The sequence below is a fragment of the Xenopus laevis genome, chromosome 8S (genome assembly GCF_017654675.1).
Source record: "Xenopus laevis strain J_2021 chromosome 8S, Xenopus_laevis_v10.1, whole genome shotgun sequence".
In the NCBI taxonomy this organism is placed as follows: domain Eukaryota; kingdom Metazoa; phylum Chordata; class Amphibia; order Anura; family Pipidae; genus Xenopus; species Xenopus laevis.
The window spans coordinates 5,563,729-5,578,329 of record NC_054386.1 but is presented as its reverse complement, the minus strand read 5'-3'; the positions used below and the strand labels follow the sequence as shown (position 1 = coordinate 5,578,329).

Below are 14,601 nucleotides of genomic sequence, written 5' to 3'. Positions count from 1 at the left end.
CTTAGCACTTTACAGAGTAAAGGGTTACAAAAGCAATAGCAAACAGTTGACATAAAGGTGGGAGTTTGCATAAGTGGAGGAAACATTTTTTTGGTGTAAAAGTGTTGGTAAAACTGGTGTAAATACAATCTCCATATTCACAAACAGAAATGTCATGTGAAAGACAAAATCTGAAAACTGTTCAGTTTGAAAGACAAATTCACAGAAGTGGAAATAGAGGTTGCTGAATATGTTGGGAAATGTGCGCTTTTATTTTGTCAAAATATCGCCACTTTTGTTAATTCCCCCATAAAACAGTGCCTTATTGGTGAACACTTTTTGAGTTTTTGGGCCAGTGTAGTAAGTTTTATTTCAAAAACATAACATAGGGAGTGTTTTTTTTTCTTTTAACATGGACAGGAATACCTTGATATGACCTTCTTGTGGTACCAAGGAGCCACTGTCTTTCCCTTCCTACCCAACGAAGAATCGGAAGATGAGGAGGAAGAAGTAGAAGAGGGTTTGGAACAGATGATGGGAAAAGAAGAAAGGAAAAAAGTAAAAGAGGAAAAAAAGTCAGACCCTGACGTAGCACGTTATGATGTCATAAAGGTAAGAAAGCTTTCATTTAACAGATATCTGTAGAATTGGTGGTGCTTAATAATTAGGAATGTTAAATGGAATTATAATATTAGTTGTATGTGTTACTGATATATCTATTTAATAAACGTTTGTACAATTTTTTTGGTTTTCTGTTTTCCTTCAGGGACTGCTAAAGACCAAGCTCCTTCACCGACTTCGCTACATCCTAGAAGTGGTTCGGCCAGCACCTCATGTGGTTCTGGACATTTTTGATATTCTCACTTATGTTGCCAGACATTCGATGGCAGCTTGTAGTCAGGTAAGGGATCCAGCCGAGCGTGCCAGTGCAGTGTAAGATCATTATCCACAGAAATTGGTTTAGGAGGATATGAGAGTATTATTTTGTTGTAGTGTAAGGGCCAGCACTTTGTTGTAGTAACTATAGGTAAATACCTATAGTTACCTATAGTTGTAAATACCCTGTAATATTTCAAGAAGAAACCGGTAGAAGCTGGGATGTTGTATGTGGAGTGTTGAAAACTGTCCCCTTGAGACAGAAATTGAGATGATAAGCTAATCAATTGAACATAAACTGGAAAACTCGAGCTCTTGTTTAGAGTAAATAAAACTTTTATTTCTGATTGGTTCCTTCATTTTCTTTTGTGTCGTCCATAGCTCCTGGATTGTCCAAGATTGATCGAGACAGTTGTGCAGGAATTTCTTCCTATACAATGGAGTATGCAAGTTCATACAGGTGACCTAGGCCCTACTAACCTATATGGAATCCCATGCTCTGCTGCCATGAAGTTTTTGCGGGTTCTTGGATCTTCGGGTCGTCATGCAGCTGCAAGATTGGTGAGGATATGTAAATGCACATGTATTTTGTTTCTTTTAAAAATGCATTAGTTAATAGGACTTGTCCATTCAAATCCTGCATTAAACAGATGCAAACAGATTTTTTTAATTTATCTATAGTACGAAGTGAAATCAACTGGACTTGCTGGTTTTGTTTTTTTAAAAGGCTTTTCGCTAGTGATCCGACTGGCTTTCTCAACTCCTTTACCAAAACAATAACCTGTACCAAATATTTGTGGTTATATACCCTGGAATCTTACTCCAGTCAGCATAATCTATTTAGTAAAACCAGCATGGGGTCAGAGACCTCATGGAGGTAAGGTGTTGATTGTATTAGCATGATTGGAGCTATGAGGTGTTTTTAAAATGTCCGGGGAGAGGTGCCAAAACAGCATTTTATGTTGCAGACAGTAGCTGTCACACCCCTTACCCCGCCTCTGTTCAACCCATAATATATTTGGTACAGGTCATTCTGTATTGAGAAAGCCAGTTGAATGACTAGCAAAACGTCTTAAAAAAAAAAAAAAAAAAAATACAGCAAGTCCAGTTGATTTGACTTACTATAGATATACCTTGACCTGGATGAATGAGAACTGTCACATTTTTTTTAATTTTAAAATCTGATGTGGGTCTTAGACATGTTTTTAGTATCTTAGGAGCCCTCAGCCATGTTACTTGTGGTCTGATACCTACGTGTAGGTATGAGAATAGCACTCAATAATAAAAAAACCAAGTCCGACATGACTCTGTTACATTGAGTAGAAGAAACAAGAGCTTCCTGTAGCCACATGATCAGGCACAATGATCCAAGATGGCTGCAACTAAAAAAAGTACATATATTGGTTCAAGAGTAAAATATTTTACATTTGCAATGTACACAGTTTAATTTAGTAATAAAAGTACACTGATATAATCCCTAACATCATGCAAATACATCTTTGTTATCCAATAAAAAACCCCAATACTTTCTCTGTTTCTCTGCTGGACTGCTTATTAATTTGAATTCTGCAGTACCCACTTATATTATATATTTTCTTTTAAGCTGCACAAATTTGACTTGAAGAAGCGCCTCAGTAGATTTGTTGCTCAGGAGCCACAAGATCTGCCTCTACAGAAAGAGGAGGCCGAGAGGATGAGCATGGAGACCTTTCGGATGTGGGCTGTGGCTGCTGGTTATGGCCAAGCCTGTGATTTATACAGGTGTGTCTGCTGTGATCCTTGGTTATCTGAGCTTGCTCTCATATTAATATACTATACACAATATCTTTATATTTTTTAGAGCTATTACATATTGTGTAGACAGTATCGGTACAATGGAAGTGCTATGGATCCGGCCAGTCAATCGATGCCCTGTCTAAGTAATTCGTTAAATATGCAAGTGCATGTATTTTGAAACAAATTTATGATCATAAAATTGATAAACCACCATATCACGTCAAGGTAAACCCCACACTGTGGTCCCTAACTTGTTTACCACTGGTCATAGTATAAAAGTTCTTTTACTTCTCTGCTTAATAGCATTACTTGGAGAAAATGTCTCCTGTGCCTTGGTTTTAACTTGTGGGCTAAATCCTCCCCTCGCCACCTGTAAGTTTGTGCAAAAGTGTTACCTAGTGGCAGGTGCAGCAAATGTAATATGTGTCTCATGAGCGTTGGTATCAAACAGGGCTAGATCCTTACCCTCCACTAGCTTTTGAGGCTTTTAAAGGAGAAGGAAAGGTTAAAACTAAGTAAGCCTTATTAGAAAGGTCCATCTAAATATACCAGTAAACCCCCAAAGTAATGTTGCTCTGAGTCCCCTGTCAAAAGAAACACTGCATTTCTTTCCTTCTATTGTGTACACATGGGCTTCTGTATCAGACTTCCTGCCTTTAGCTTAAACCTCATTGCCCTGGGCAAGAGCATGCTCAGTTTGCTCCTCTCCCCCCACCCCTCCCTTCTCTACTGTAATCTGAGCCCAGAGCAGGGAGAGACTCAGGCAGGAAGTGATGTCACACCACATTAATACTGCAGCTCCTATTCTAAACAAACAGAGAGCTTCTAGAGCTGTTTACTCAGGTATGGTAAAACATTCTACAGAATAAATATAGCATTCTAGCTTGCACTATTGCAGCTAATCTATTGCCAATAAAATGTCTCCGTGGCTTTCCTTCTCCTTTAAGAGAGAGTGATTAAACAAACCCATTTTTTTAAAAAACATAGGACCACCATTAGTCTAATGGAGTGGGTATGAGGGTGCAACAAACCACATGAAGCTTCAACCACAGCTTCTGGCTACATTACAGGCAGTCTCTTCCTTTTTAAAAGTTGCATAAGCAGGTGGCGGGGGAGGATTTAGCCAACATGTTGAAACCAAGGCACAGGAGATATTTACTCCAAGTAATGCTATTAAGCAGAGAGGTAAAATACCTTTTATACTATGACCAGAAGTAAACAAGTTAGGGATCACCGTGGGGGTTTACCTTGACGTGGTATGGTGGCTTATCAATTTTATGATCATAACTTTGTAACAAAAAAACCCGTTTTTTAAAATACATGCACTTGCATATTTATCAAATTACTGAGACAGGGCATCAGGGAATGTGCATTGATTGACTGGCCAGATCAGTAGCACTTCCATTGTATCTTAAAATTAGAATTTAGCCTTAGGTGTCCACCCACAACCCCCCTTTTTCATATTAATAAAGACTGAATGAGAGCTGCACACTGAAATTTGTGTATCCTTTCCTTCTGATTTCAGAGAGCTGTACCCTGTGCTTATGGGGTTTCTTCAGTCCCTACCTCACCTTATCTTCACATGCAGGGGAGGCAATAAAGTGTCCACTATCTTTATCCAACGAGCTGCATCTGTGCTTACTCTGCTAACGCGCATAACTCAAACGGCAGGATGGACAGCTGAGATTGAGGCTCAACTTCGCAGGTAATAAAAATCTTTCTATGGAACAGGCTCTACATTCCAAATTTTATTGTAGTACTGCTCTATATTATTCTATTATACCCAAAGGCATGGTTTTCAATCAAAAGCAAAACTTCCTGCTAGCTGTGAGGATCTCTGTCTGTGAAATCATTGCACTTCTACCAATGAATCGAGCAAACATGATCCATCCGTTTTTCCGGCGCGTGTATTGAAAAACAATAACTATGTTTCCTCTAACTAGTGCAATATATTTTAGCGTCCAAGAAGAAAACAAGGAGCAGACTCCTCCTCCGTCTGTATCATGGGATCAGGTGACTGGGCTTTTACTCTTAGTAGAAGGATGTCTAAGAAAGTGTCTGGAAGAAGTTTCCAGTCCTAGCACCTGGGAAATGGTCAAGCCTCTCGCCACAGCATCTCTTAACTTTGTAGCTTCTTATTATCAAGCAGCCAGCAGACAGGTAGGTTCAATAACAAATCTCAGCTACTCGTATGCTATTCCAATGTAAACATGAGCAATTTTAGCTTTTGACTGCCTCGTGGTATAATTGCTAAATTGCAAGCACTGCCTGTACTGTAGAATTTATTGGGTCAATTTACAAACAAAGGTGTTACATTTAACCAGTGCAGTTACACCTAGCAGCCAGACCTTTGCTTTAAATGATTAGCGTGTAATTGCTGATTAGTTGCTATTGGTAACTGCAGTTGTGCATTATATGCTTATCAATACTTATACAGGTATGGGATCCTTTATTCAGAAACCCGTTATCCAGAAAGCTCAGAATAACGGAAAGGCTGTCTCCCATTGAATTCATTTTATCCAAATAATCCACATTTTTAAAAATGATTTCCCTTTTCTCTGTAATAATAAAACAGTATCTTGTACTTGATCCAAACTAAGATATAATTAATCCTTACTGGAAGCAAAACCATTTATATTTAATGTTTACATGATGTTCTAGTAACTCTAAGGCAGTGATCCCCAACCAGTAGCTCGTGAGCAACATGCTGCTCCCAGTGGCCTCAAAGAAGGAGCTTATTTTTGAATTCTAGACTTGGAGGCAAGTTTTGGTTGTATAAAAACCAGTGTACTGCCAAACAGAGTCTCAATGTAGGCTGACAATCCACATAGGGACTGCCAAATGGCCAATCACAGCCCTTATTTGGCACCCCAAGAACATTTTTCATGCTAGTGTTGCTCCCCAACTCCTTTTACTTATGAATGTTGCTCACGGGTTCAAAACGTTGGGGATCCCTGCTCTAAGGTATGAAGATCCAAATGACAGAAAGATCTGTTATCCAGAAAACCTCAGGTCCTGACCATTATGGATAACAGGTCCCATACCTGCATATGATTTTCCCTTCACCACTGGAGGGCAGCAAAAGACAACAGTTTAAGTTATAGTGCTATAAAAAACAATGTATAAGTACTGTCCCATTGTTGATTGACAACATAATTGCATGTAAGTATGTCTTGTAAATATTTCATATTACTCTGCTCCAAACCTTTCTTTTCTACCTTGAACTGTTGTTCAAAATTAAAATGCAAAAATAAAAACTTAAAAAAAAAAGTGTTCAATTTAATGTAAAGTTTAGAGCTGTATTGACTAAGGCAATTAAAAAAGCAGATTGGCCAAGAACAAAACAATGCAGTTAGTTAGTTACCTAGCTTAACTAGCGCTACTGGTAAATCAGAAAAACGCTTCATATCTTTTTTTCCAGCCCTCGCTGGACACGGTGATATGTAATGAAGAACTCGAGAGATTAACTGCTGAGGTGCTGTTACCATTTCTACATCATCCTGCCGCAACTTCTATGTGGGACCTTCTCAAGTAATTTTATGTTTTTATAAACCAATACAGATCTGCATCCTGTGTCTGGTACAGTGAGAAGAACATTTATTGACCTAACACTATATCTGTTTGCTGACAGATCATGTTCAGCTGTTTGTAACCCAGGTTCCTGTGCCCCACTGCCAGAGTCTGTCCCCAGTATTGTGACTTTGGGATGCACTGGAGGAAAAACTGCACTGACACTGGCAGGAACAAAATCTTCTTTTCCCGTTCTGACTTCAGTTCTTAACCTTGTCTGCAACATTTGTAACATCCACAAGGGAATGGCCAGCAAGGTGAGGTCTCCAGTGTTGATCTTATGTATTCTTGAGATTGATCACATGAATTGAATGGTGCTGTATTGGTGGCTAAATCAGATGGCAAACAATAAATAGTGAATAAAGTAGCCCCTCTTGTAAAATATAAGGATATTATAAGTTACCAAGGAGTTTCATGATCATATAAAAACACGAGGCTGAAGGCTGAGGTCATGGAACTCCGAGGTATTTCTAATATCCTCATATTTTGCAACTGGGGGTACTTTATTTATTATAATACACAAGTTTCCGTTACTCATGTGTTGGAAATGACATCAGAACTCACAGTTTATAACTGATGAAATCAGAACTCACCGTTTATAAGGATATAATTTACAGGATATTCATGGTTTTGTGTATTATAAATCAATAAATAGTGGGTTGATTGACTTCTGTAGGAGCATGCTCTGTGTGGCTTTCCAATGCAATTGTTTGTGTATGCTGTGGGATTTATGGACTTTCCTTCTATCACACAGACAGAGCAGTCAAGATTCTGAGCCAAAGACTTGCTAATTCCAGCCCTTTTGACTCCCCTCAGCATCTGGAATAGAAAGCCCTGCTGTTGTTCTTTTCATCCTGGTTTGTTTCTGATGTTTCTATTGTTTCTTGTACAGTTTGCCTTTCTATTGGAATCCAAAGGGCTGCTGGATTATTTATGGCACATTTGTGAGGCCCCATCTCCAGCTGTGACTCCTTCTTCTGCTTGGGTTCTGCGACATGAATATCACCTGCAATATTATGTGTTATCTCTGAAAAACAAAGTGGTAATTCATTTGTTTTAATACCTTATCTATAACCGCCATTCTTTCCAAATCCGTAACTTTCTGAGCCTTCTCTGTTTACATTTTTTTTTTGTGTTGGAGGGACTAGTTATATTCTAAAGGCATTATTAGAGTTAATTGACCATTGTTTATTGTACTTCTTTGACATTTGCCTTAGCAGTAAGGACAGTAGGCCAAGTTGACATTCTTGAAGTTTCTGCATAGAGTGCCCTGTATTTCACTTAATTCCTGTTGTTTCCTGGTTTCAATAGCTTTTCATAATCGTTTTCTCTGTACAATGTTTATGCAGGCTTCCTTATGTCCAGATGGTTGCCATCATGCCTCCGTTTTCCACAGTGTCTCTGTTAGTCTATTGAGTAGGCTGCTGCCTGGCAGTGAATATATGGCTTATCAACTCATTTCAGGGTTCACCTTCAACCCATCCTTCCTTCCGTAAGTCTTCACCTCATTATAAAGTATTCTAAAGTGCAAATTTCATTCTCACTGTAACCATCACAATTTGTATCTCATAACACATAGCAGTGTTTGATAACTATAAGCATTTTATTTAAAAAAATGTTTCATGGGGGTCCAGTAACCACTTCCTTTCATACACTTGAAGGAGAAGGAAATGCAATTTACATTGGGGGTTCCAAATGTTAGGCACCCCCTGACACTTACCTGACACTCCTATCAGTAGAAATCTGCACTGGCCCAGGGTTGTTCTAGCGAGTACCACCAAGTGATCCTCTTCTTTCTTCTTCGGTTTTCAAATTTCCCGGGGCTGACAAGTGCAGAGTAGAATGAAATAGCCAACATTTTCGTTAAAGTTTGGCCGCGAGAAGACAGAGGAAGCAGGAAGAGGATCACTCCGTGGTGCTCACTGGTATAACTCCAGGCCGGTGCAGTTTTCTGCTGATAGGAGCACCGGCCCGGAGTGTCAGGTAAGTATATACAATTATTTGGCGGTGCCTAACTTTTGGCACCCCCAAATGTAATATACACTTTCACAGTCAATATCCAGCACACTTCAATACACTCCAAGTCATTAACTCATCAGGGTGCACGCAACAAACGTATGTTCACCTCCACATACCTCCAATTCAAGTGTATATAGATTGCAGCACTCCACGTTTTTTCCATTAAAACCGCTTTTATTTCAATATAGCATAGCTATGCTATATTGAAATAAAAGCGGTTTTAATGGAAAAACCTGGAGTGCTGCAATCTATATACACCCCCAAATGTAAGTTGCCTTTCGTTCTCCTTTAAGGTACAACAAATGGCTATGTCATACATACTAAGGTAATTAATTTTAGAGCTATCAGTGCAGCCCCATTATAAGTTCTTTTATTTGAATATATTTCCTTTTGTAAACCTGATGGTATCTTGATCATTTTCTTTCCAGAGAAGGAGCAGCAGGAGGCCCTGAAGCAGCTGACTTGGCAGATATTTTACATATCACTCCCAATGCAAAGAACGAACCTCCTAAATCAGTGGCATACCCTGCTTCTAGTCCCAGCCGAGGTGTTCTTCTTAAAGAAGCCTACAAAGACCTTCCTGCTATTCGAGCTTGCTACTTAGCGCACTTATCTCATATGGAACAAGATCTCAGTCGGTCAAAATTCATCTATCAGGAACGGACTTGTTCTCTTCAATCTGCCATGCTTCCTGAAACCAGAGGACCTATTTTGCCTTTTGATTGGCCCTTTCTCCCACTGATCAATCTTTATAATAAAGTGACTAATGCAGAGACAAGGGGCAATGTAGTGAATACTCTCCCTCCAGATCTAGTGAACAAAATCACAAGAAACCTGCAGTGGCTCCTCCTCCTGGAAAGCTGGCGTTCTGGATGCTTAAAGAACATTCCCACTGCGGCCAAGTTAGCTCGCATAGCCTGTGTCTTTCTCACTGGGGGAGACCTTTTCTTAGAAGGGTCTGTCCACACATATACTACTGCCATATTGATGCTTTACAGCCAGAATAAGTGTTTAGAGTCCCTAAATTTAGATGTTCCTATTCCTGGCCTGGCTTCATTTTACGATTTCTACATGGACCTTCTAGAACAGTTTGAGGGGGTGTCCTTTGGCGACCCCTTATTTGGGACATTTGTCTTACTTCCATTGCAGCGGCGTTTCAGTGTACAACTTAAGCAGGCTGTTTTCGGAGAGTGTGTGAGCTGCCTGAGATCCCTCTCTGTATCCCTAAAAGAGGTAAAGTCCTTTACACTCATGATTCTGAAACTAAAGGTGGCCATACACTGGCCGATAAAAGCTGCCGACAGACCCGAGTCGGCAGCTTGTTGGCCCGTGTATGGGGGCCCCCGACGGATGGAATTAAAAATCCCGTCGGAACGCGGCCGCATCTGTTCGTTGATGCGGTCCCGCGATCCGACCGCCCGTTTGCGAATGCTAGGATCCGATCGTTGGGCCCTAGCCCGATATTGCCCATATCGGAGGGGCATATCGGAGGGAGATCCGCTCGTTTGGCGACATCACCAAACGAGCGGATCTATCCATGTATGGCCACCTTAAGACGTTAAAGGGGACCCGTCACCCTTAGAAATAATTCTAAATTCTTTACTGTTGCGTTTGTTTAGCAAAAAACTTTAGTTACACTATAAAAATTATTTGAATCTTTGTTGCAACCAGCCTTTGAAATCACAGGAAGCAGGCAGCAGCCATTTTGTGGACACTGTTTTTAAGACAAGCTTTGTAACACCTCAAAATCTTGTTTTATGCACCAGAATGGGGACCTGATGCCCATGCCTTTGCACTGACTACACAATTATAGACTGTGAGGAGGGAGGGGGAACGTCCGTAGTGCAGTGGCATGTAGGAAATGCAGAATCGAAAGTGAAAGTAATGTCCTGCCCCGCCCCTATGGCTAAGGCATAGAGGAGGGACAGGCAATATATAATTGACAGCTGAAATCTTTAAATGCATTTATAATAGGAATGGATGTTTAATGAAAATAAAATTTGGGTTTCAGGTTTTATTTGAAAATGACTTTTATTATACAGCTTTTTATATCTGGGTGACAGGTCCACTTTAAATGGATTGTTCACCTTTGTATTAACTTGTATTATGGTGTAGAAAGCAGCTCTTCAGTTTGGAATTTCAGCAGCTATCTGGTTGCTAGGATCCAAATTATCATAACAACCAGGTAGTGGTTTGTATCAGTGACTAGAATAGAAAGATAAGTAATTAATTAATAAAAAATAATAAGAAGAAGAACATTTTAGACTCACAAAGCAATAGTTTATGGGCTGCTGGGGTAAGTAACCTAGCCTTCACTCCCTGTCAATTTGAAAGCTTGAAAGAATTAGAAGAAGGCAAATCATTAAAAAACAAAAAAATAAATAAAAATCTATTAAAGTTTTTTAAGGACTGGCCACTATATAACATACTAAAAGTCAAAGTTAATATGTAATATCCGTTTGATTGTACTAGAATAATACATTTTGTAAATATAGTCAATTAAATCGAATGGGGGGGCGGATTAAAGTCACATGATGCTACATTACAGGGCAATCCAATGTAACCATTTTATTTTTATTCACAATTGATGCTTAATCCAAAAAAACTTTGAATTTGGTGCATCTTTGCCTTCTTTATTTGATACTTGAAATAATCCTCATCCTGTATGTTTTGCTTCTAGTTACCTGTCCCCCTTGCCTTATACACTTCCCCTTGTGAGAATAATCTGCATCTCCTTCATCTCTACTTCCGAACCCTAGTGACGGGGGCTCTGCGCCAGACCTGGTGTCCTGTTCTATATGTCGTGGCTGTAGCTCACGTGAATAACTTCATCTTTTCACAAGACCGAGTGGCTCAGGTAGGGTGATAATAATATGATAAAATCATTATTCTCAACAAAGTATTCATTTAACCTTGAATCACATTGAACTATAGAATGAATAGCACTGACTTATGATTCTATTGGTATTTGGGATTTTCCTAATAGGAAGTCGATGCTGCAAGAAAAAGCTTTCTCAGAAAGATCCATCTACTGGTTGACAAGGTATGTGGTCACCTGCCTTCAAAAACACATTCCCAACAAAGGAAAATGAGACCCAGAAATCCTGTTTTTAATATTTATTGCAAATTGGTTTTAGGGCTGAACATTAGGGATGGGCGAATGTTTTTCTTTGAACATTGAATTAAAGGGGAAGTTTACCTTTAAATTAACTTTAATATGTTTTAGATAGACTTGTGATGTGCTGTTACGGAGCAAAATGCTCACAGTCCCATCACCCCTTCCCACAACAAAATACATGATACACTGCCTATGACAAACACGGTTTATGAAGCATTTTTGAATAATGTTCGTGTTTCAGCATTTGAGTCTGTCTAAGGCAAAGCTTTTTTTATGCTTTACTTGGGAATAGGTACTTTACATTCCATGTTATTTGGAGCTGTGACAGCCAGACAGAAGTGTTTTGACCAGCACTCAAATGCCCTGTGTGCCATTAGCCTGAGAGTCTGAACTGTAACAGTTCTGTCCAGGCTTCTTGTGTCAGTCTGTGACATATATGAAAAGAGAGAGCGAAGAGATGGGCTCTCAGTTTACTTCTGCTGCAGAGTTTAAAATGAAGAGCATTTATTCAAGTTCTAGTCCTCTGGAGCCTTCCGCAAGGGAATAACAAATGAATGTATGTTTTAACAGTGGATGGAATTTGACTCTTCCACTTTTTCCACTTCTATTTTATTCTATTTCTACCAGAATGCTAAGACTGATAGAGCAAGTTTCCTTCTCAGCCTATGGCAAGCTTATATCTCAATTAGAGTTTGGGACTCACAAATACATAAATCAGTGCTCCTAAATGTAAATAGGCAGCGCTAGACTGTTTTTCTGGGTTGTAGAAGCCATGGTGCTTCATAAGTAGCATACCTCTCAACTGTCCCTATTTCGGAGGGACAGTCCCTCTTTTAACAGCTCAACCTGCAGTCCCTCATTTGTACTGGAAAGTCCCTATTTTCTTTGCACTGAACAGCCAGAAAAAGAAACAAAGTTTCTAACTTAATTGCCTTTTAGCAGAGAGCCCAGAACAGCTAACAGGTGCAAATAAGATACTTTGTAACAATTTTGAGACACAAAAAAACAGTTTAGATAAGGAGAATTATTTTCAAACTTTCATAACCTACCAAATTTTGTAAAATTAACATGGTAATTAGGGGGCCACAGAGAGGGGCATGGTCAAAAAAATTTGCTGCGCTACGTGCAAAAATATTTTTTGTCCCTCTTTTTACTTCCAAAATGTTGGGAGGTTTGAAGTAGCCGCAGTTAAGAGGTCCAACAATTCTTCCAATTTTTCTTGAACAGAAAACATGCACAGGTATATTTTACATGGATCAAATTCTGAAAATAAGCAGAAGAACATATGAATTGGTTCTTTGTAAGTCCCGGGAGAACAGCTGCAATGTAAACGGAAGTGCAAAGGGTGTTGTGGAAGAACTCCAAGGCTAAAGGCAGCCATACACAGGCCTAAAGCTGGCCATAGATGCAAAGATCCGATCGTACGATCGGCCTTTCCCATCACCCGACCAGCCACTAACCATTCAGATCAAAGTCTTACCAGTCAGATTAGTTAAAGAACAGATCAGCAATGTTCTGCCCCTGACAGCAATCGTACGATATCTATGTCCAGACAAAGCTAGTGACAGTCTCCCACTGAAAATCATACGATCGGCAATACACGCAGAGATATTATCAGCAGTCGACAGAAATCTTCTAACCTGTCCCATCGACCAAACGACCGATCTCCGCCGGACAAAAAATGTCGGGACTCTCCACACACGGTTCCAAAATCGTACGAATCCTCGATTCGTACGATCAGATCTTTGCGTCTATGGCCAGCTTTATAGTCTGATTGGTCTGAGTGTACACGAGGACACACAATATGGCCGCCTTTCTGTTTATCAGATGCAGAGAGTACAGAACAGCAGGACGTAAAGCAGCTACAAAGCACTGGTCTTGTAGGCTCACTGAACAGTTATGTCCCATATGGCCCTCCTTTAAAATTGCTGACTAAGAGCTGAAAAGTGTTAGTGTTAGTGTTAGTGTTCTGGCTTTTATGTTACACATCCAGTCACTCCAGCCTTTATACATTTTTGCCTAACTAACTATATTTGATACATTTTTTATTTTGCACAGCCTATCTATTTACCCAGTTTTTTATTTTACACCAAACTGTTCTTTTAAGGGACATGTGTGGGTGCTGCAACCACTTGGAGTTTTACCCATTCTTCCATACAAATGGAGGTTCAACCAAGGTCAAATTTTGGCCAAGTTGACTACAAACAAGCATAAGTAACTGGATATGCACCGAATCCAATATTTTGGAATCGGCCGAACCACAGAATCCTTCGGAAAGGATTTGTCCGAAATCCAAATCCTAATATGCTTATGCCAATTAGTGATAGGAAGTGGAAAACATTTTTTACTTCCTTGTTTTGTGACAAAAAGTCACGTGCTTTCCCTCCCCGCCCCTAATTTGCATATGCAAATTAGTATTTGGTTCGGCCCGGCAGAAGGATTCGGGCGAATCCTGCTGAAAAAGGCCGAATCCTGTCCAAATCCCGGACCGAATCCTGGATTCAATGCATCCCTAGAAGTAACCATTGTCAGCTTATTTAAAAGTGTTTGTGTTCAGTTCAGTCTATTCTGTATGAGAAGATACAAGCCGTGGTGCTTTTATGATTTTGTTCTTTTTCTGAAATTAACATTATATTTATTGCCCAGGATTTACGGAAACATCTCCTGTTCTACAAACAGCTGTCCAGTGAGAGTCCTGTGGGATTTGATATGTACGAGCAGCTGCCCCCAATACGAGAGCGCCATCTGAAGACTACAACTGAAAAGCACCATGAGGCAAAAGGGGAAAACGACTAATAGAGTAGGAAAACAGTCACATGGTCTTGCTGTTCCAAGGAATCCTTTAATGTCACTGACATACTTATTAATCCTATGATTGTCATTGGTCCTAGACCGTATTCTGTGCCCATTCCTTGTAAGGGCTATTTAACCCATAGATAACATTTGGCACTTAAACTGAATCAGAACCCTTCAGCTTTGGTTTAAATAGATAAACATCATTTTGTCTTATTTTTATTGGGAAATTAGTGATGCAAAATAAAAATATATTTTTTACAAAGTTACATTTATCTGCTGAGAAATTCCCGTATATATATTGGTAACACAGAGAGTTTCTTTAGACTAAATGAGCACTAGGAAATATGCTGGCGCTATATAAATAAATGTTAATAATAATGTCAGTGCTCTAGGAGTGCTGCTGTGTAAGTAGAGTATATGGAGACACCAATGAAAGCCTTGCTGATTATTGAACTCGGGGTTTGAAC

At 39.6% G+C, this 14,601-nt stretch overlaps 1 protein-coding gene across 2 annotated transcripts in view; it reads left to right on the top strand.

Annotated features, from left to right (window-relative positions):
- The window catches only part of rpap1.S (RNA polymerase II associated protein 1 S homeolog), a 34,647-nt gene extending 20,247 nt beyond the window's left edge, over positions 1-14,400 (top strand). The window contains exons 12-25 of one of the 2 annotated variants that reach the window (XM_018231946.2): positions 400-591; positions 746-880; positions 1,237-1,416; positions 2,459-2,616; positions 4,157-4,336; positions 4,590-4,791; positions 6,053-6,162; positions 6,263-6,458; positions 7,094-7,243; positions 7,551-7,693; positions 8,649-9,453; positions 10,901-11,077; positions 11,207-11,263; positions 13,985-14,400. In XM_018231946.2, the coding sequence (XP_018087435.1) occupies positions 400-591; positions 746-880; positions 1,237-1,416; positions 2,459-2,616; positions 4,157-4,336; positions 4,590-4,791; positions 6,053-6,162; positions 6,263-6,458; positions 7,094-7,243; positions 7,551-7,693; positions 8,649-9,453; positions 10,901-11,077; positions 11,207-11,263; positions 13,985-14,134 (2,835 nt within the window). In that variant the 3' untranslated portion in view covers positions 14,135-14,400. 2 annotated transcript variants of the gene reach the window in all.
- The last annotated feature ends 201 nt before the right edge of the window (positions 14,401-14,601 follow it).